General features: G+C 51.9%; 2 protein-coding genes across 2 annotated transcripts in view; both read left to right on the top strand.

The window, feature by feature from the left end:
• The window catches only part of ZC3H4 (zinc finger CCCH-type containing 4), a 59,958-nt gene extending 54,974 nt beyond the window's left edge, over window positions 1–4,984 (top strand). Inside the window, exon 15 of the transcript XR_004440432.1 lies at window positions 4,920–4,984. The gene's annotated coding sequence lies outside the window, so the exon portion shown is untranslated. The remainder of the gene's footprint in view (window positions 1–4,919) is intronic.
• A 6,674-nt stretch (window positions 4,985–11,658) lies between these two features.
• TMEM160 (transmembrane protein 160) lies at window positions 11,659–14,400 on the top strand. The gene is made up of 3 exons (XM_033223801.1): window positions 11,659–11,912; window positions 13,591–13,683; window positions 14,053–14,400. Exons 1-3 carry the CDS (start codon window positions 11,705–11,707, stop codon window positions 14,316–14,318), a joined length of 567 nt encoding a protein of 188 aa, XP_033079692.1. The 5' UTR covers window positions 11,659–11,704; the 3' UTR covers window positions 14,319–14,400.
• Window positions 14,401–14,486: the final 86 nt, after the last annotated feature.

Raw genomic sequence — 14,486 nt, 5'->3', positions numbered from 1 at the left:
TCTCCAGGCTGCCCCAGACCATCCCTTGCCCTGGGAATTAACGAGGGTAGAAGGTGGTGGGGCGGGAGTGGGAGGTGTGTGAAACATGGACCTGTTCTCTCAGCAGTTGGCCTCAGGGTAACATTCTTGAAGACACTGAGGGACAATTTGTACCTCCAAACAGCGTCAGCTGTCCTCAGTGGACGGTAGTAGATCACCTACTGTCAACATCCTAAGGTCCCTGAGCTTCGTGCGAGCCACTCAGCATTTGAGATCCAGGGGTGACCTGCACAGGCCTGGATCTACCCTTGCCGTGCTCAGGAAAAGACCGTTAATGCAAACAGGACAGCTGGACTGGCTTCTAGGGACGGGAAGAGCTTTAGCGGGCACCCTACCTGTGTGATAGCCAGGGGTATCCTCTGAGGAGGGGTGTGTTCTGATGTTGGAACTTATTTTGAAATGCATCAACAAATATGAAGGATGGTTGGATAGATGGCTGAATGCATGATCAATACAGTGTGTGGGTGCAGTGGCTCACGCCTCTCATCCCAGCACTTTGGGAGGCTGAGGCAGGAGGATCGCTTGAACCCAGTAGTTCCAGGCTGCAGTGAGCTGCATTCCAGCAGGCCAAGCAACAGAGTGAGACCCATCTCTTTAAAAAAAAAAAAAAGGAGGCCAGGCGCCGTGGCTCAAGCCTGTAATCCCAGCACTTTGGGAGGCCGAGACGGGCGGATCACGAGGTCAGGAGATCGAGACCATCCTGGCTAATACGGTGAAACCCCCATCTCTACTAAAAAATACAAAAACTAGCCGGGCGACGAGGCGGGCGCCTGTAGTCCCAGCTACTTGGGAGGCTGAGGCAGGAGAATGGCGTAAACCCAGGAGGCGGAGCTTGCAGTGAGCTGAGATCCGGCCACTGCACTCAAGCCTGGGCGGCAGAGCAAGACTCTGTCTCAGAAAAAAAAAAAAGGTGAGACCCAAACCCAGCAAACGATACACAGGGTCTTCTTGGTTTTCCTGGAGTTTACATACAGGGGAGAGAGTTCCTCAGCACCAGGATGGGCAGAAGAACTGCAACAGCTTTAAAAAGGCATGCTGTTGGCCGGGCTCGGTGGCTCATGCCTATATTCCCAGCACTCTGGAACGCTGAGGCGGGCTAATCACGAGGTCAGGAAATCAAGACCATCCTGGCCAACATGATGAAATCCCTGTCTCTACTAAAAATACAAAAATTAGCTGGGTGCGGTGGCAGGCGCCTGTAATCCCAGCTACTTGGGAGGCTAAGGCAGGAGAATCACTAGAACCCAGGAGGCAGAGATCGTGCCAGTGCACTCCAGCCTGGGTGACACAGCAAGACTCTGTCTTGGAAAGAAAAAAAAAACAGCTGCAAGAGTGGACCATGTCGCTCAGGAAATGCGTGGAGCCTGAGGAACATCTCCATTGGAGGACAGTGTGGAGGCTGAGGGAGGGCAGAGATGGCCACCAGCACCAGGATGTGGTCAAGCCCTCCACAGCCCAAGGTTACCTGGACACTAGGACCAACAACTGGTGCCAGATGCTCTTTGGGTACCTGCCCTGATCCACTGCCCAGATTCTATAGGTGTTAACTGTTCCCTGTATTTTCTTGTTTTTTGTTTTTCTTTTCTTTTTTTGTGGCAGGGTCTCAGTCCCCCCCAGTCTGGAGTGCAGTGGTGCTATCTTGGCTCACTACAACCTCTGCCTCCCCAGTTCAAGCGATGCTCACGCCTCAGGCTCCCGAGTCACTGGCACGACAGGTGTCTGTCACCACACCCAGCTAATTGTATTTTTAGCAGCGACAGAGTTTCGCCATGTTGGCCAGGCTGGTCTCAAACTTCCAACCTCAGGTGATCCGCCCGCCTCAGCCTCCCAAAGTGCTGGGATTACAGCTATGAGCCACTGCTCCCAGCCGCCTGTTTGCGTTTTCTGAATTCCATTTGGCATTCCATTGGTATTAGAGCCCCAGGGCTGCCTACATATCTCCACAAACTGGGTGGCTTAACATGACAGAAATTTGTTCTAGAGGCCAGAAGTGCACCATCAAGGTGTCCACGGGGTCAGGCTCCCTCTGAGGCTCTAGGGGAGAATCCTTCCTTTCCAGTCCTGTCTTCTGGTGGCCGTGGGCAATCCTGGGCTTGTGGTGACATCGCTTCAATCTCTGCCTCCAACTTTTCCCAGGGCTTTCTCCTCTGTGTCTGTGTCTTCTGTCTCTTAGAAAGACTCTTGTCACTGGATTTAGAACCCAACCAGGTAATCAAGAGTAATCTCATCTTGAGATCTTTCATTAAATATCCTGTTTCCTAGCCAAGTGTGGTGGCTTACACCTGTAATCTCAGCAATTTGGGAGGCCAAGGCAGGAGGATTGCTTGATGCCAGGAGTTCAAGGCCAGCCTGGGTAACATAGGAAGACCCCCATCTCTACAAAATACGAGAAAAATTAGCTGGGTGTGGTGGTAAACACCTGTAGTCCCAGCTACTTGGGAGGCTGAGGGAGGAGGATCCCTTGAGTCTGGGAGGTCAAGGCTGCTGTGAGCTGTGATCACACCACCGCACTCTGGCCTGGACAACAGTGAGAGCCTGTATTTTTTTTTTTTTTTAAAGACTCTGTTTCCAAATATAGTTTATTAGTTCATTTACAGGTTCAGGGCTTAGGATGTAGAAACATGTTTTAGGGGACAACAATTAACCGTTACCCTGCTCTTTTTTTTTTTTTTTTTTTTTTTTTGAGATGGAGTCTCACTCTGTAGCCCAGGCTGGAATGCAGTGGCATGATCTCAGCTCACTGCAACCTCCAAGGCGGGCAGATCACCTAAGGTCAGGAGTTCAAGACCAGCCTGGCCAACATGGTGAAACCCCATCTCTACTAAAAATGCAAAAATTAGCCAGGCATGGTGGCAGGCGCCTGTAATCTCAGCTACTTGGGAGGCTGAGGGAGGAGAATTGCTTGAACTCAGGAGGCGGAGGTTGCAGTGAGCTGAGATTGTGCCACTGCACTCTAGCCTGGGCAACAGAGTAAGACTCCGTCTCAAATAAATAAAATAAAATTATTAATCAGAACCATCATTCCATCTACTTTCTTTTCTTTCCTTTTATTGTTTTTTCTTCACCCTCCCCTCCCCACCCTTCTTCCTTTGACTTTCCTCTGTAGACTTCTCACGTCCTTGCAACTGTATTCATTGTCGAGTTTCTAACTGTATTCTCTGTTGCCACTGTAACAAAATGACCAAAAACCTAGTGACTTAAAACAACATAAATGTATTCTATTTATGTTTATTATTTATTTATTTTTGAGACGAGTTGCTCTGTTGCTCAGGCTGCAGTGCAGTGGCATGATCTCAGCTCACTGCAACCTCCATCTCCTGGGTTCAAGCAATTCTCCTACCTCAGCCTCCCTAATAGCTGGGATTATAGGCACCCCCCACCACGCCCAGCTAATTTTTGCATTTTTAGTAGAGACGGGGTTTCACCACGTTGGCCAGGCTGCAGGCTGATTTCTAACTCTTTTTTTTTTTGAGACGGAGTCTTGCTCTGTCGCCCAGGCTGGAGTGCAGTGGCCGGATCTCAGCTCACTGCAAGCTCCGCCTCCCGGGTTTACGCCATTCTCCTGCCTCAGCCTCCCAAGTAGCTGGGACTACAGGCGCCCGCCACCTCGCCCGGCTAGTTTTTTTGTATTTTTTAGTAGAGACGGGGTTTCACAGTGTTAGTCAGGATGGTCTCGATCTTCTGACCTCGTGATCCGCCCGTCTCGGCCTCCCAAAGTGCTGGGATTACAGGCTTGCGCCACCGTGCCCGGCCGTTTTCTAACTCTTGATCTTGGGTGATCCACCCGCCTTGGCCTCCCAAAGTGCTGGGATTACAGGTGTGAGCCACCATGCCCAACCACAAATGGATTCTCTTACAGTTCTAAAGATCGGAAGTCTAAAACCAAGATGTAGCCAGGTATTATGGCTCACATCTAATCCCAGCACTTTGGGAGGCCAAGGTGGGAGGAGCTCTTGAGTCCAGGAGTTGGAGACCAGTCTGGGCAACATGGCAAAATCCCGTCTCTACCAAAAAATCCAAAAATAGGGCCAAGCGCAGTGGCTCACACCTGTAATCCCAGCACTTTGGGAGGCCGAGGCAGGTGGATCACGAGGTCAAGAGATTGAGACTATCCCGGCCAACGTGGTGAAACCCCGTTCTCTACTAAAATTACAAAAATTAGCTGGGTGTGGCAGCATGCATCTGTACTCTCAGTTACTCGGGAGGCTGAGGCAGGAGAATTGCTTGAGTCCAGGAGGCGGAGGTTACAGTGAGCCAAGATCGTGCCACTGCACGATCTGTCTCCAGCCTGGAGACAGAGCAAGACTCCGTCAGAAAAAAAAAAAATTAGCGGGGTATGGTGGTTCACTCCTGTAGTCCCAAGCTACTCCAGAGACTGAGAGGGGAGGATCGCTGGAGCTGGGGATGTCTAGGTTGCAGGGAGCCATACTCACGCCACTGCACTCCATCTTGGGTGACAGAGCAAGACCCTGTCACAAAAATACAAATTAAAAAAATAAAACCAGCAGGGTGCAGTGATTCACACCTCTAATCTCAACACTCTGGGGGCCGAGGTGGGTGTATGGCTTGAACCCAGGAGTTTGAGCCCAGCCTGAGCAATATGGTGAGACACCCATCTCTACAGAAAATACAAAAATTTAGCCAGGTGTGGTGGTGCGTGCCTGTCGTCCCAGTTACTGGGGAGGCTGAGCCCTGGAAGCCGAGGTTGTAGTGAGCCAAGATCAAGCCACTGCACTCCAGCCTGGGTGACAGAGTGAGACACTGTCTCAAAAAATTAATTAAAAGTAAAAAATAAATACATAAATAAAACAAAAATGTCGCTGGGCTGTGTTCCTGCTCAGGGGACTCAGAGAAGAATTCATTTCTTTGTCTTTTTTCAGCTTCTGGAGTCAGCCTGCATTGTTTGGTTCAGTGTAATGAAGAATTTAACCTTCCCCAAAGAGAGGTAAGACCTTTGTCTTCTGTGCCTTTGAGGTCACCTCCTCTAAATCTCTGGAATGTTGTTCCTGATAAGATTATTTTGGTTTACCTATCAGCCTTAGGCCAACTAGCTAGTAGCAGTGTGACTCAGGGTGGGGCCCTGGGGTCACAGGTGACCTCTGGAAGGGCTAGGGACTGAGGTCACGTCAGTCTCATGGAGGACTACTGGGTTTACGCGTCTCGGGGGTAATGAAGGTTCTGGACAGTGAGGCTTCTGTGAGCTTCCGTGGTTGACAAAGCTCCATGTGTACTGTCACACACTGTTGCTGGGTAAAGGGAGTGCTGTCCACATTCCATGGGGACAAGAGGGCTGGAAGCCTAATGATGGGACCCCACCGCCAGGCTCTGCTGAATGCCCGTCTTCCCTGGGCTGATTTTCACCTGTATTCTTGCGCTATAATACACCATAACCGGGAGCATGACAGCTTTCAATGAATTATTCTTCTTCTTCTTTTTCTTTTCTTTTTTTTTTTTGAGGTGGAGTCTTGCTCTGTTGCCCGGGCTGGAGTGCAGTGGCGCGATCTTGGCTCACTGCAATCTCCGCCTCCCAGGTTCACACAATTCTCCCGCCTCAGCTTCCCAAGTAGCTGGGACTACAGGCGCCCACCACCACCCCCGGCTAATTTTTTGTATTTTTAGTAGAGAAGGGTTTTCAGGCCGGGCGCAGTGGCTCAAGCCTGTAATCCCAGCACTTTGGGAGGCCGAGACGGGCGGATCACGAGGTCAGGAGATCGAGACCATCCTGGCGAACACGGTGAAACCCCGTCTCTACTAAAAAATACAAAAAACTAGCCGGGCAAGATGGCGGGTGCCTGTAGTCCCAGCTACTCGGGAGGCTGAGGCAGGAGAATGGCGTAAACCCAGGAGGCGGAGCTTGCAGTGAGCTGAGATCCGGCCACTGCACTCCAGCCTGGGCGACAGAGCGAGACTCCGTCTCAAAAAAAAAAAAAAAAAAAAAAAAAAAAGAGAAGGGTTTTCATCATGTTAGCCAGGGTGGTCTCTATTTCCTGACCTTGTGATCTGCCCGCCTCAGCCTCTCAAAATGCTGCGGCTGCAGGCGTGAGCCCTGGCCTTTGTTTGTTTTTTTGAGATAAGAATCTTGCTCTGCTTCCCAGGCTGGAGTGCAGTGGTGTGATCTTGGCTCACTGCAACCTCCGCTTCCCAAGATGCAGCAATTCTTGTGCCTCAGCCTCCCAAGTAGTAGCTGGGACTACAGGCATGTGCCACCACATCTGGCTACTTTTTGTATTTTTGGTAGAGACGGGGTTTCACCATGTTGGCCATGGCGGGTCTTGAACTCCTGGCCTCAAGTGATCTGCCTACCTCAGCCTCCCGAAGTGCTGGAATTACAGGCGTGAGTCACTGTGCTCCACCCACTTCCGTGAATTCGGCTAGCAAATTAGCAAACCTCCAGAGTAGGTCAGATTACAGGCGTGTGCCACCATGCTCTACTAATTTTTGTATTTCTTTTTTTTTTTTTTTTCCCAAGATGGAGTCTCGCTAATTCTCGCAAAGAATTTCTTGAACCCGGGAGGCAGAGGTTGCAGTGAGCCAAGATTGTGCCACTGGACTCCAGCCTGTGTGACAGAGCCAGACTCTGTCTCAAAAAAAAAAAAAAAAAAAAAAAAAAAAAAAAAGGCTGGGTGTGGTGGCTTACACCTGTAATCCCAGCACTTGGGAGGCTGAAGCAGGCGGATCTCCTGAGGTTGGGAGTTTGCGACCAGCCTGACCAATATGGAGAAACCCTGTCTCTACTAAAAATACAAAATTAGCCAGGTGTGGTAGCGGGCACCTGTAATCCCAGCTACTCCAGAGGCTGAGGCAGGAGAATCACTTGAACCCGGTTGGTGGACGTTTCAGTGAGCCGAGATCGCACCATTGCACTCCAGCCTGGGCAACAAGAGCGAAACTCTGTCTCAAAAAAAAAACAGGCCGGGCGCGGTGGCTCAAGCCTGTAATCCCAGCACTTTGGGAGGCCGAGGCGGGCGGATCACGAGGTCAGGAGATCGAGACCATCCTGGCTAACACGGTGAAACCCCGTCTCTACTAAAAATACAAAAAAACTAGCCGGGCGCGGTGGCGGGCGCCTGTAGTCCCAGCTACTCGGAGGCTAAGGCAGGAGAATGGCGTGAGCCCGGAGGCGGAGCTTGTAGTGAGCCCAGATCACGCCACTGCACTCCAGCCTGGGTGACTGAGCGAGACTCCGTCTCAAAAAAAAAAAAAAAAAAAAAATTCAGCTCCTTTATCTTCTACTAAGCAGGGCTTGGATTGTTTTTTGTTGTTGTTGTTTTTTAAGATGGAGTCTCACTCTGTCGCCCAGGCTGGAGGGTAGTGGCACTATCTCAGCTCACTGCAACCTCCGCCTCCCAGGTTCAAGTGATTCTCCTGCCTCAGCATTTCCAAGTAGCTGGGATTACAGGCACACGCTACCATGCCCGGCTAATTTTTGTATTTTTAGTAGAGATGGGGTTTCACCATGTTGGTCAGGCTGGTCTCGAACTCCTGATCTCGTGATCTGCCTGCTTCAGCCTCCCAAAGTGGTGGGATTACAGATGTGAGCCACCGTGCCCTGCCCGGGCTTGGATTTTATGGAGAGGAAAAGCAGGGGAGCTGCCAAGGGGGTTAAACTTGAGGAGGGAGTTCAAATGGACTGCACTGCAAAGCCTGCAGACTTGCAATGAATGTGAAGCTTTAAGTGGGATTAAGTTCAAACAGAAAATATTCCAAACACATTTTTCACATTCTTGGCTAGTGAAATGGTTTATGCTGATGAGAGAAGGCGAAGCTGAATCCCAGAATGGGTCGAGGCAGAGAAAACAAATCTGCCTTAAAGAGACAGACCTTTTCAGCCGGGCGCTGTGGCTCATGCCTGTAATCCCAGCACTTTGGGAGGCTGTGGCAGGCGGATCACGAGGTCAGGAGTTCCAGACCAGCCTGACCAACATGGTGAAACCTTGTCTCTACTAAAAATACAAAAATGAACCGGGCGTGGTGGCGGGTGCCTGTAATCCCAGCTACTCAGGAGGCTGAGGCAGGAGAATCGCTTGAACCTGGGAGGTGGAGGTTGCAGTGGGCCAAGATCACGCCATTGCACTCCAGTCTGGGTGACAGAGCTAGATTCCATCTCAATAAATAAATAAATAGGCCGGGCACGGTGGCTCAAGCCTGTAATCCCAGCACTTTGGGAGGCCGAGACGGGCGGATCACGAGGTCAGGAGATCGAGACCATCCTGGCTAACACGGTGAAACCCCGTCTCTACTAAAAATACAAAAAACTAGCCGGGCGAGGTGGCGGCGCCTGTAGTCCCAGCTACTCGGGAGGCTGAGGCAGGAGAATGGCATAAACCCGGGAGGCGGAGCTTGCAGTGAGCTGAGATCTGGCCACTGCACTCCAGTCCGGGCGACAGAGCAAGACTCCGCCTCAAAAAAAAATAAAATAAAATAAAATAAATAAATAAATAAATAAATAAAAAGAGACAGACCTTTTCTTGGAAATGTTAAAAAGAGACACACCAAAAAAGAGATGGATTTTACCGGTGGCTGTTTGTGTTTGCGCTGCTGATTAGTTGTAACATGAATTATCCAGAGGGCTTTTAAAAAAATATTGATGGCCCAGAACCATCCCAGAGCTATGTAGCCAGTATCTGTGGGGCAGGAGGATAGGACCAGGCATTGATATTCCTTTACGAGGAATGCCTTTTATTAAGAGCTGACTGGGGCTGGGCGTAGTGGCTCATGCCTGTCATCCCAGCACTTTGGGAGGCCAAGGCTGGTGGATCACTTGAGCTTAGGAGTTCAAGACTAGCCCTGCCAACATGGTGAAACCCCGTTTCTACTAAAAATACAAAATTATCTGGACATGGAGATGCACGTCTGTATTCCCAGCTACTTGGGAAACTGAGGCAGGAGAATCACTTGGACCCGGGAGGCGGAGTTGCAGTGAGCCAAGATCATGCCATCATGCCATTGCACTCCAGCTTGGGCAACAAAAGCGAAACTCTGTCTCATTAAAAGAAAAAACAAAAAACAAAGGAGATGACTGGGCCAGGTGCAGTTGCTCACACCTGAAATCCCAGCACTTTGGGAGGCCACAACAGGAGGATCGCTTGAGCCCAGGAGTTTGAAACCAACCTGGGCAAAATAGACCCTCTGTCTACAAAAAATTTAAAAATTAGCCAGGTATTGTGGTGGTATATATAAAGTTTCAGTGCCGCAAAAGAAATAGCACTCGAATATAAAATTTTCTTTTTAATTCTCAGCAAGGTAAGGTACTTCTATAGAAGGGTAGGCCCTTGCAGATGGAGCAATGGTGAGCACACACTTGGACAAGGGAGGGAAAGGGGTTCTTATCCCTGACACACGTGGCTTCTGCTGCTGTGTGGTTTCCCTGTTGGCTAGGGTTAGACCGCACAGGCTAATCTAATTCCGATTGGCTAATTTAAAGAGAGTGATCAGGTGAGTGCTTTGGTGGGAAAAAAAAATGGTTATGCAGGGTGGATAATGAGCCAGGGTGGAACCGGTAGCAGGTAATCGGAACAGGTGGTCGGAATGAGTCAGGGTGGAGTAGGTAAGTGGAATGAGTCAGAGTGGGGTAGTAATCGAAAAAGGTTGCTTTATGAGGAGGTTAAGTTTAAAAGTAGAAGGCAAACAATGGCACATACTGACATATTAATTCTTTGAAGAGAAATTTAGAATTAATATTTAATAGTGGTGTGTGCCATAGTCCCCACTACTTGAGAGGCTGAGGTGGGAGGATCACTTGAACCCAAGAGTTTGAGACTACAGTGAGTCACGATCACACCATTGTACTCCAGCCTGGGTGACAAGAATGAGACCCTGTCTCAAAAAAACAGAAATAGGCCCAGCACGGTGGCTCATCCCTGTAATCCCTGCACTGTGGGAGGCCAAGGCAGGTGGATCACATGAGGTCAGGAGTTTGAGACCAGTCTGACCAACATGGAGAAACCCCGTCTCTACTAAAAATACAAAATGAGTTAGGTGTGGTGGTGCATGCCTGTAATCCCAGCTACTAAGGAGGCTGAGGCAGGATAATTGCTTGAACCAGGAGGCAGAGGTTTCAGTGAGCCGAGATTGCACCATTGCACTCCAGCCTGGGCACCAAGAGTGCAACAACTGTCTCAAAAAAAAAAAAAAAAAAAAAGGCGGTGCACAGTGGCTCACACCTGTAATCCCAGCACTTTGGGAGGCTGAGGCGGGTGGATCACGGAGTCAGGAGATCAAGATCATCCTGGCTAACACGGTGAAACCCTGTCTCTAGTAAAAAATGCAAAAAAAATTAGCCAGACGTGGTGGTGGGCGCCTGTAGTCCCAGCTACTCGGGAGGCTGAGGCAGGAGAATGGCATGAACCTGGGAGGCAGAGCTTGCAGTGAGCTGGATACTGCCATTGCACTCCAGCCTGGGCGACAGAGCGAGACTCCGTTTCAAAAAAAAAAAAAAGAAAGAAATGGTGATCCAGGTGGGGTGTGGTGGCTCACACCTGTAATCCCAGCACTTTGGGAGGCCAAGGCATGCAGATCACTTGAGGTCAGGAGTTCCAGACAGCCTGGCCAACATGGTGAAACCCCATCTCTACTAAAAATACAAAATGAGCTGGGCGTGGTAGTGCATGCCTCTAATCCCAGCTACTTGGGAGGTTGAGGTAGGAGAATCACTTGAACCGGAAAGGTGGAGGTTGCAGTGAGCCAAGATCGCACCATTACACTCCAGCCTGGGCGACAAGAGCAATACCACGTCTGAAAAAAAAAAAAAAAAAAAGTGATCCAGGCCAGGTGTGGTGGCTTACACCTGTAATCCTAGCACTTTGGGAGGCCAAGGTGGGCAGATCACTTGAGCTCAGGAGTTTGAGACCAGCCTGGCCAACATGTCAAAAACCCATCTCTACTAAAAATACAAAAATCAGCCAGGCATGGTTTAGTCCCAGCTATTGGGGAGGCTGAGGCAGGGGTATAGCTTGAACCTGTGAGGCAGAGATTGCAGTGAGCTGAGATTGCACCATTGCCCTCCAGCCTGGGCGACAGAATGAGACCCGGTCTTCAAAAATAAATTAAATAAATAAATAAATAAATAAAAGAAATAAAAGAAAAAATGGTGATCAAGAGAGGTAGGTGGAATGTCTTTTATGACCCAGCCTCAGAAGTCACATTCTGTCACTTCTACAATATTCTATTGGTGATATACAGAAGAACACAGAGCAATCTTAGTGGGATGTGGGAAGAGACTACATGAAGTGTGTGTTTTACGGGTCCGTGTAAAGAGACCACCAAACAGGCTTTGTGTGAGCAACGAGAGAGAGAGAGAGAGAAAGAAAAGAAAAGAAAGAACTATAATAGGTGTTCAGCATGTACTCCGTTAAAAAAAAAAAAAACAGAATAAAAACTACAAGTTCCAGCAGACATCTCGCATACGACTTCTGAAGATCGGCTTTCCCTGAGCGCAATGATCGCTGGAATTCGTAGTCCAGTGACAAAATCAAGGAGGGACGCGCACTACCGGCCTAGATGACAGAGGAGGGAATCACTACCATTCCGGCCAATGGACAGTTCACGCCGAAACCGAGTGGCGAGCGCATAGCCAATGGGTAAGCCATTCAGCCTGAGTGACATGGGTTGCAACCTACAGGAGGCCCGTGGGGCGGTACGGCGCGCGGCGCCCGTAGTGCGAACCATGGGAGGCGGCTGGTGGTGGGCTCGGGCCGCTCGCCTGGCCCGTCTCCGCTTCCGGAGGTCGCTACTGCCGCCTCAGCGGCCCCGGAGCGGGGGCGCTCGGGGGTCCTTCGCCCCCGGCCACGGCCCCCGCGCCGGGGCTTCGCCACCCCCAGTGTCCGAGCTGGACCGTGCGGACGCCTGGCTCCTCCGAAAGGCGCATGAGACAGGTCGGTGGCTGGAGGTGGGGGCGGTGTGGATGCAACGGGGGTCCTGGGCGCGCGTGGAACCTCGATGGGGCGGGGGCTTCTGCAGGAAACGGGGCCCGGGCTCGGCTCCGAGAAGGGCTTCAGTGTGAGAGCACGGAATCGCAGAGTGCAAGAGCGCAGGTGCCCGCGGAGAGGATGGGCTTGCGGGGAGGACGAGGACTCCGCGTAACGGGGCGCCGTAGGGATTGGAGGGGGTGGTAGGGTTGCGCGAGGCAGCCTCGTAGAATCGCGCCTGTCGTGTGAAGAGAGGTTCCAGGGAAAGCTTAGAGTCTGTGGAGTTGGGTACAAGAGGGGTCCGTCCGGATTACAGAGGCCACCACTATGCAGAGAGCGGGAGTGTGGATCCCCGTAGACGAGGGGGAAGTTCAGGATTGGAGGAGGGGACAACCAATAGGGAAAAAGCTCTCTGCTGATTGGAGGGGGAGGTGATCTAGGCTGCAGGGGGCGGGGCTTGTGACGGAGGCGAGGTCCAGAATGGAGCGGACTGGCCATCTATTTTTTTTTTAATTTTATTTTTTTAATGACAATGTTTTGCTCTGTCACCCAGGCTTGAGTGCAGTGGCACAATTGTAGCCCACTGCAGCCTTGAACTCCTGGACTCAAGTCATCCTCTTGCCTCAGCCTCCTGCTTAGCTGGCCCTACAGGCATACACCACCGTGCCCAACTATTTTAATTTATGTAGAGACGGGGTCTCGCTTTGTTGCCCAGGCTGGTCTGAACTCTTGGGCTCGTACAATCTTCCTGCCTTGGCTTCCCAAAGTGCTGGGATTACAGGCGTGAGCTACCTCACTGGGCCAGGACTGGGTATCTAGATATAGGGTGTGGTGGGCTGTTTGTAAGGGACTTGAATGGGGACAGACGTGGACGGGATTGGCGCAGGCCATACTCGGTAGGCGATGGCGGCATTTGAAGGAAAGGAAGGGCGAGGCTGAAGTGCGGCCTGGGTTAGGAAACAGTTTGTCCCAGAGTTCTGAGACAGAAGTGAGTGGGCAGGCCGTGGGGGTATACGTAGAGGGAGGGGCTTGGTCTGGATGGCTCTTCAGATTGGAGGTTCTGCAATTTTGCCCCTGGATTGTCCTCCACATTCTGCAGGGACTGTTTTGAATCCTTTATTTTTTTGAGACGGAGGCTCGCTCTGTCGCCCAGGCTGGAGTGCAGTGGCACAATCTTGGCTCACTGCAACCTCTACCTCCTGGATTCGAGTGATTCTCCTCCCTCAGCTTCCCGAATAGCTGGGATTACAGGCACATGCCACCACACCCTGCTAATTTTAGTATTTTTAGTAGAGACGGGGTTTGACTATGTTGGCAAGGCTAGTCTCAAACTCCTGACCTCATGATCTACCTGCCTTGGCCTCCCAGAGTGCTGGAACTACAGGCGTGAGCCACAGCACCCGGCCCTTTTTAGTGTTACAGAGTTTCGGGGAGAGGGGCACTGAGGTGGAGGCCAGAGAGCATGTAGGGGGATGCGGTTAGGTGAGGGACTTCCTGGAAGAGGTGAGGATTTGGGGTGGGCTTGTCTTGTGGCTGCATGGGGTGGAGTGAGCTGAAGGGAGCCCCTTCAGTTTTACTGGGCAAGGGAGATTGAGGAGGTAGGGTTGGGGGTGATGTTAATCCCCCCATGTCTCCCTCCCTCCAGCCTTTCTCTCCTGGTTCCGCAATGGCCTCCTGGCGTCGGGCATCGGAGTCATCTCCTTCATGCAGAGTGACATGGGTCGGGAAGCAGCATATGGTGAGTACAGATCCCCACTCTCGCCCCCACCAGGGAACCAGGGAATCCAGAGCCCATACTACCTGTCCTGGTGAGGGTGGACTTTCCCACCCCACCCCATCCCACTCCCAGTAGTAAGTATAGAAGCCCCATTCTTCCCCCACCAGGAAGACACCCCTCCCATGGGCCCAGCTGAATGGGTGGTCCAGGACATGGCTATGGTCCCCTCCCCTCCGATCTGATTCTCAAAGATGCAGTCCAGCCCCTGGCACGGCCCTGCCTCTGTTCCTGTCTCCTCAACCCTGACTTTGCTCCCAGACCATCCCCCACACCCCCGATACCTTTTCGTCCCCCGACCTTGGCCCTGTCGCTACCCTGCCTCTCCCGCAGGCTTCTTCCTGCTGGGCGGCCTGTGCGTGGTGTGGGGCAGTGCCTCGTACGCGGTGGGCCTGGCGGCGCTGCGAGGGCCCATGCAGCTGACGCTGGGGGGCGCGGCCGTGGGCGTGGGCACCGTGCTTGCCGCCAGCCTGCTCTGGGCGTGCGCAGTGGGCCTCTACATGGGGCAGCTGGAGCTGGACGTGGAGCTGGTGCCCGAGGACGACGGGACGGCCTCCGCGGAAGGCCCTGATGAGGCGGGTCGGCCGCCACCCGAGTGAACGACACGGCCATGGGGCCTGGCAGGCGCTGGACGACAGCGCCCGAGGACTGGGACATTAAAACCTGACCTCCCCTCCTCCAGATGCAGAGTGCTGGTTCATGTTCCTTGGGGAAGGGCGGCGAGGAGCGGACTAACTGGAGAGGCGGGAGGGCGGGTGGTGGGAGAG

This window comes from Trachypithecus francoisi, unplaced genomic scaffold (assembly GCF_009764315.1).
Source record: "Trachypithecus francoisi isolate TF-2019V2 unplaced genomic scaffold, Tfra_2.0 Lachesis_group12, whole genome shotgun sequence".
In the NCBI taxonomy this organism is placed as follows: Eukaryota; Metazoa; Chordata; class Mammalia; order Primates; family Cercopithecidae; genus Trachypithecus; species Trachypithecus francoisi.
This window is presented reverse-complemented; position numbering and strand designations above follow the sequence as displayed.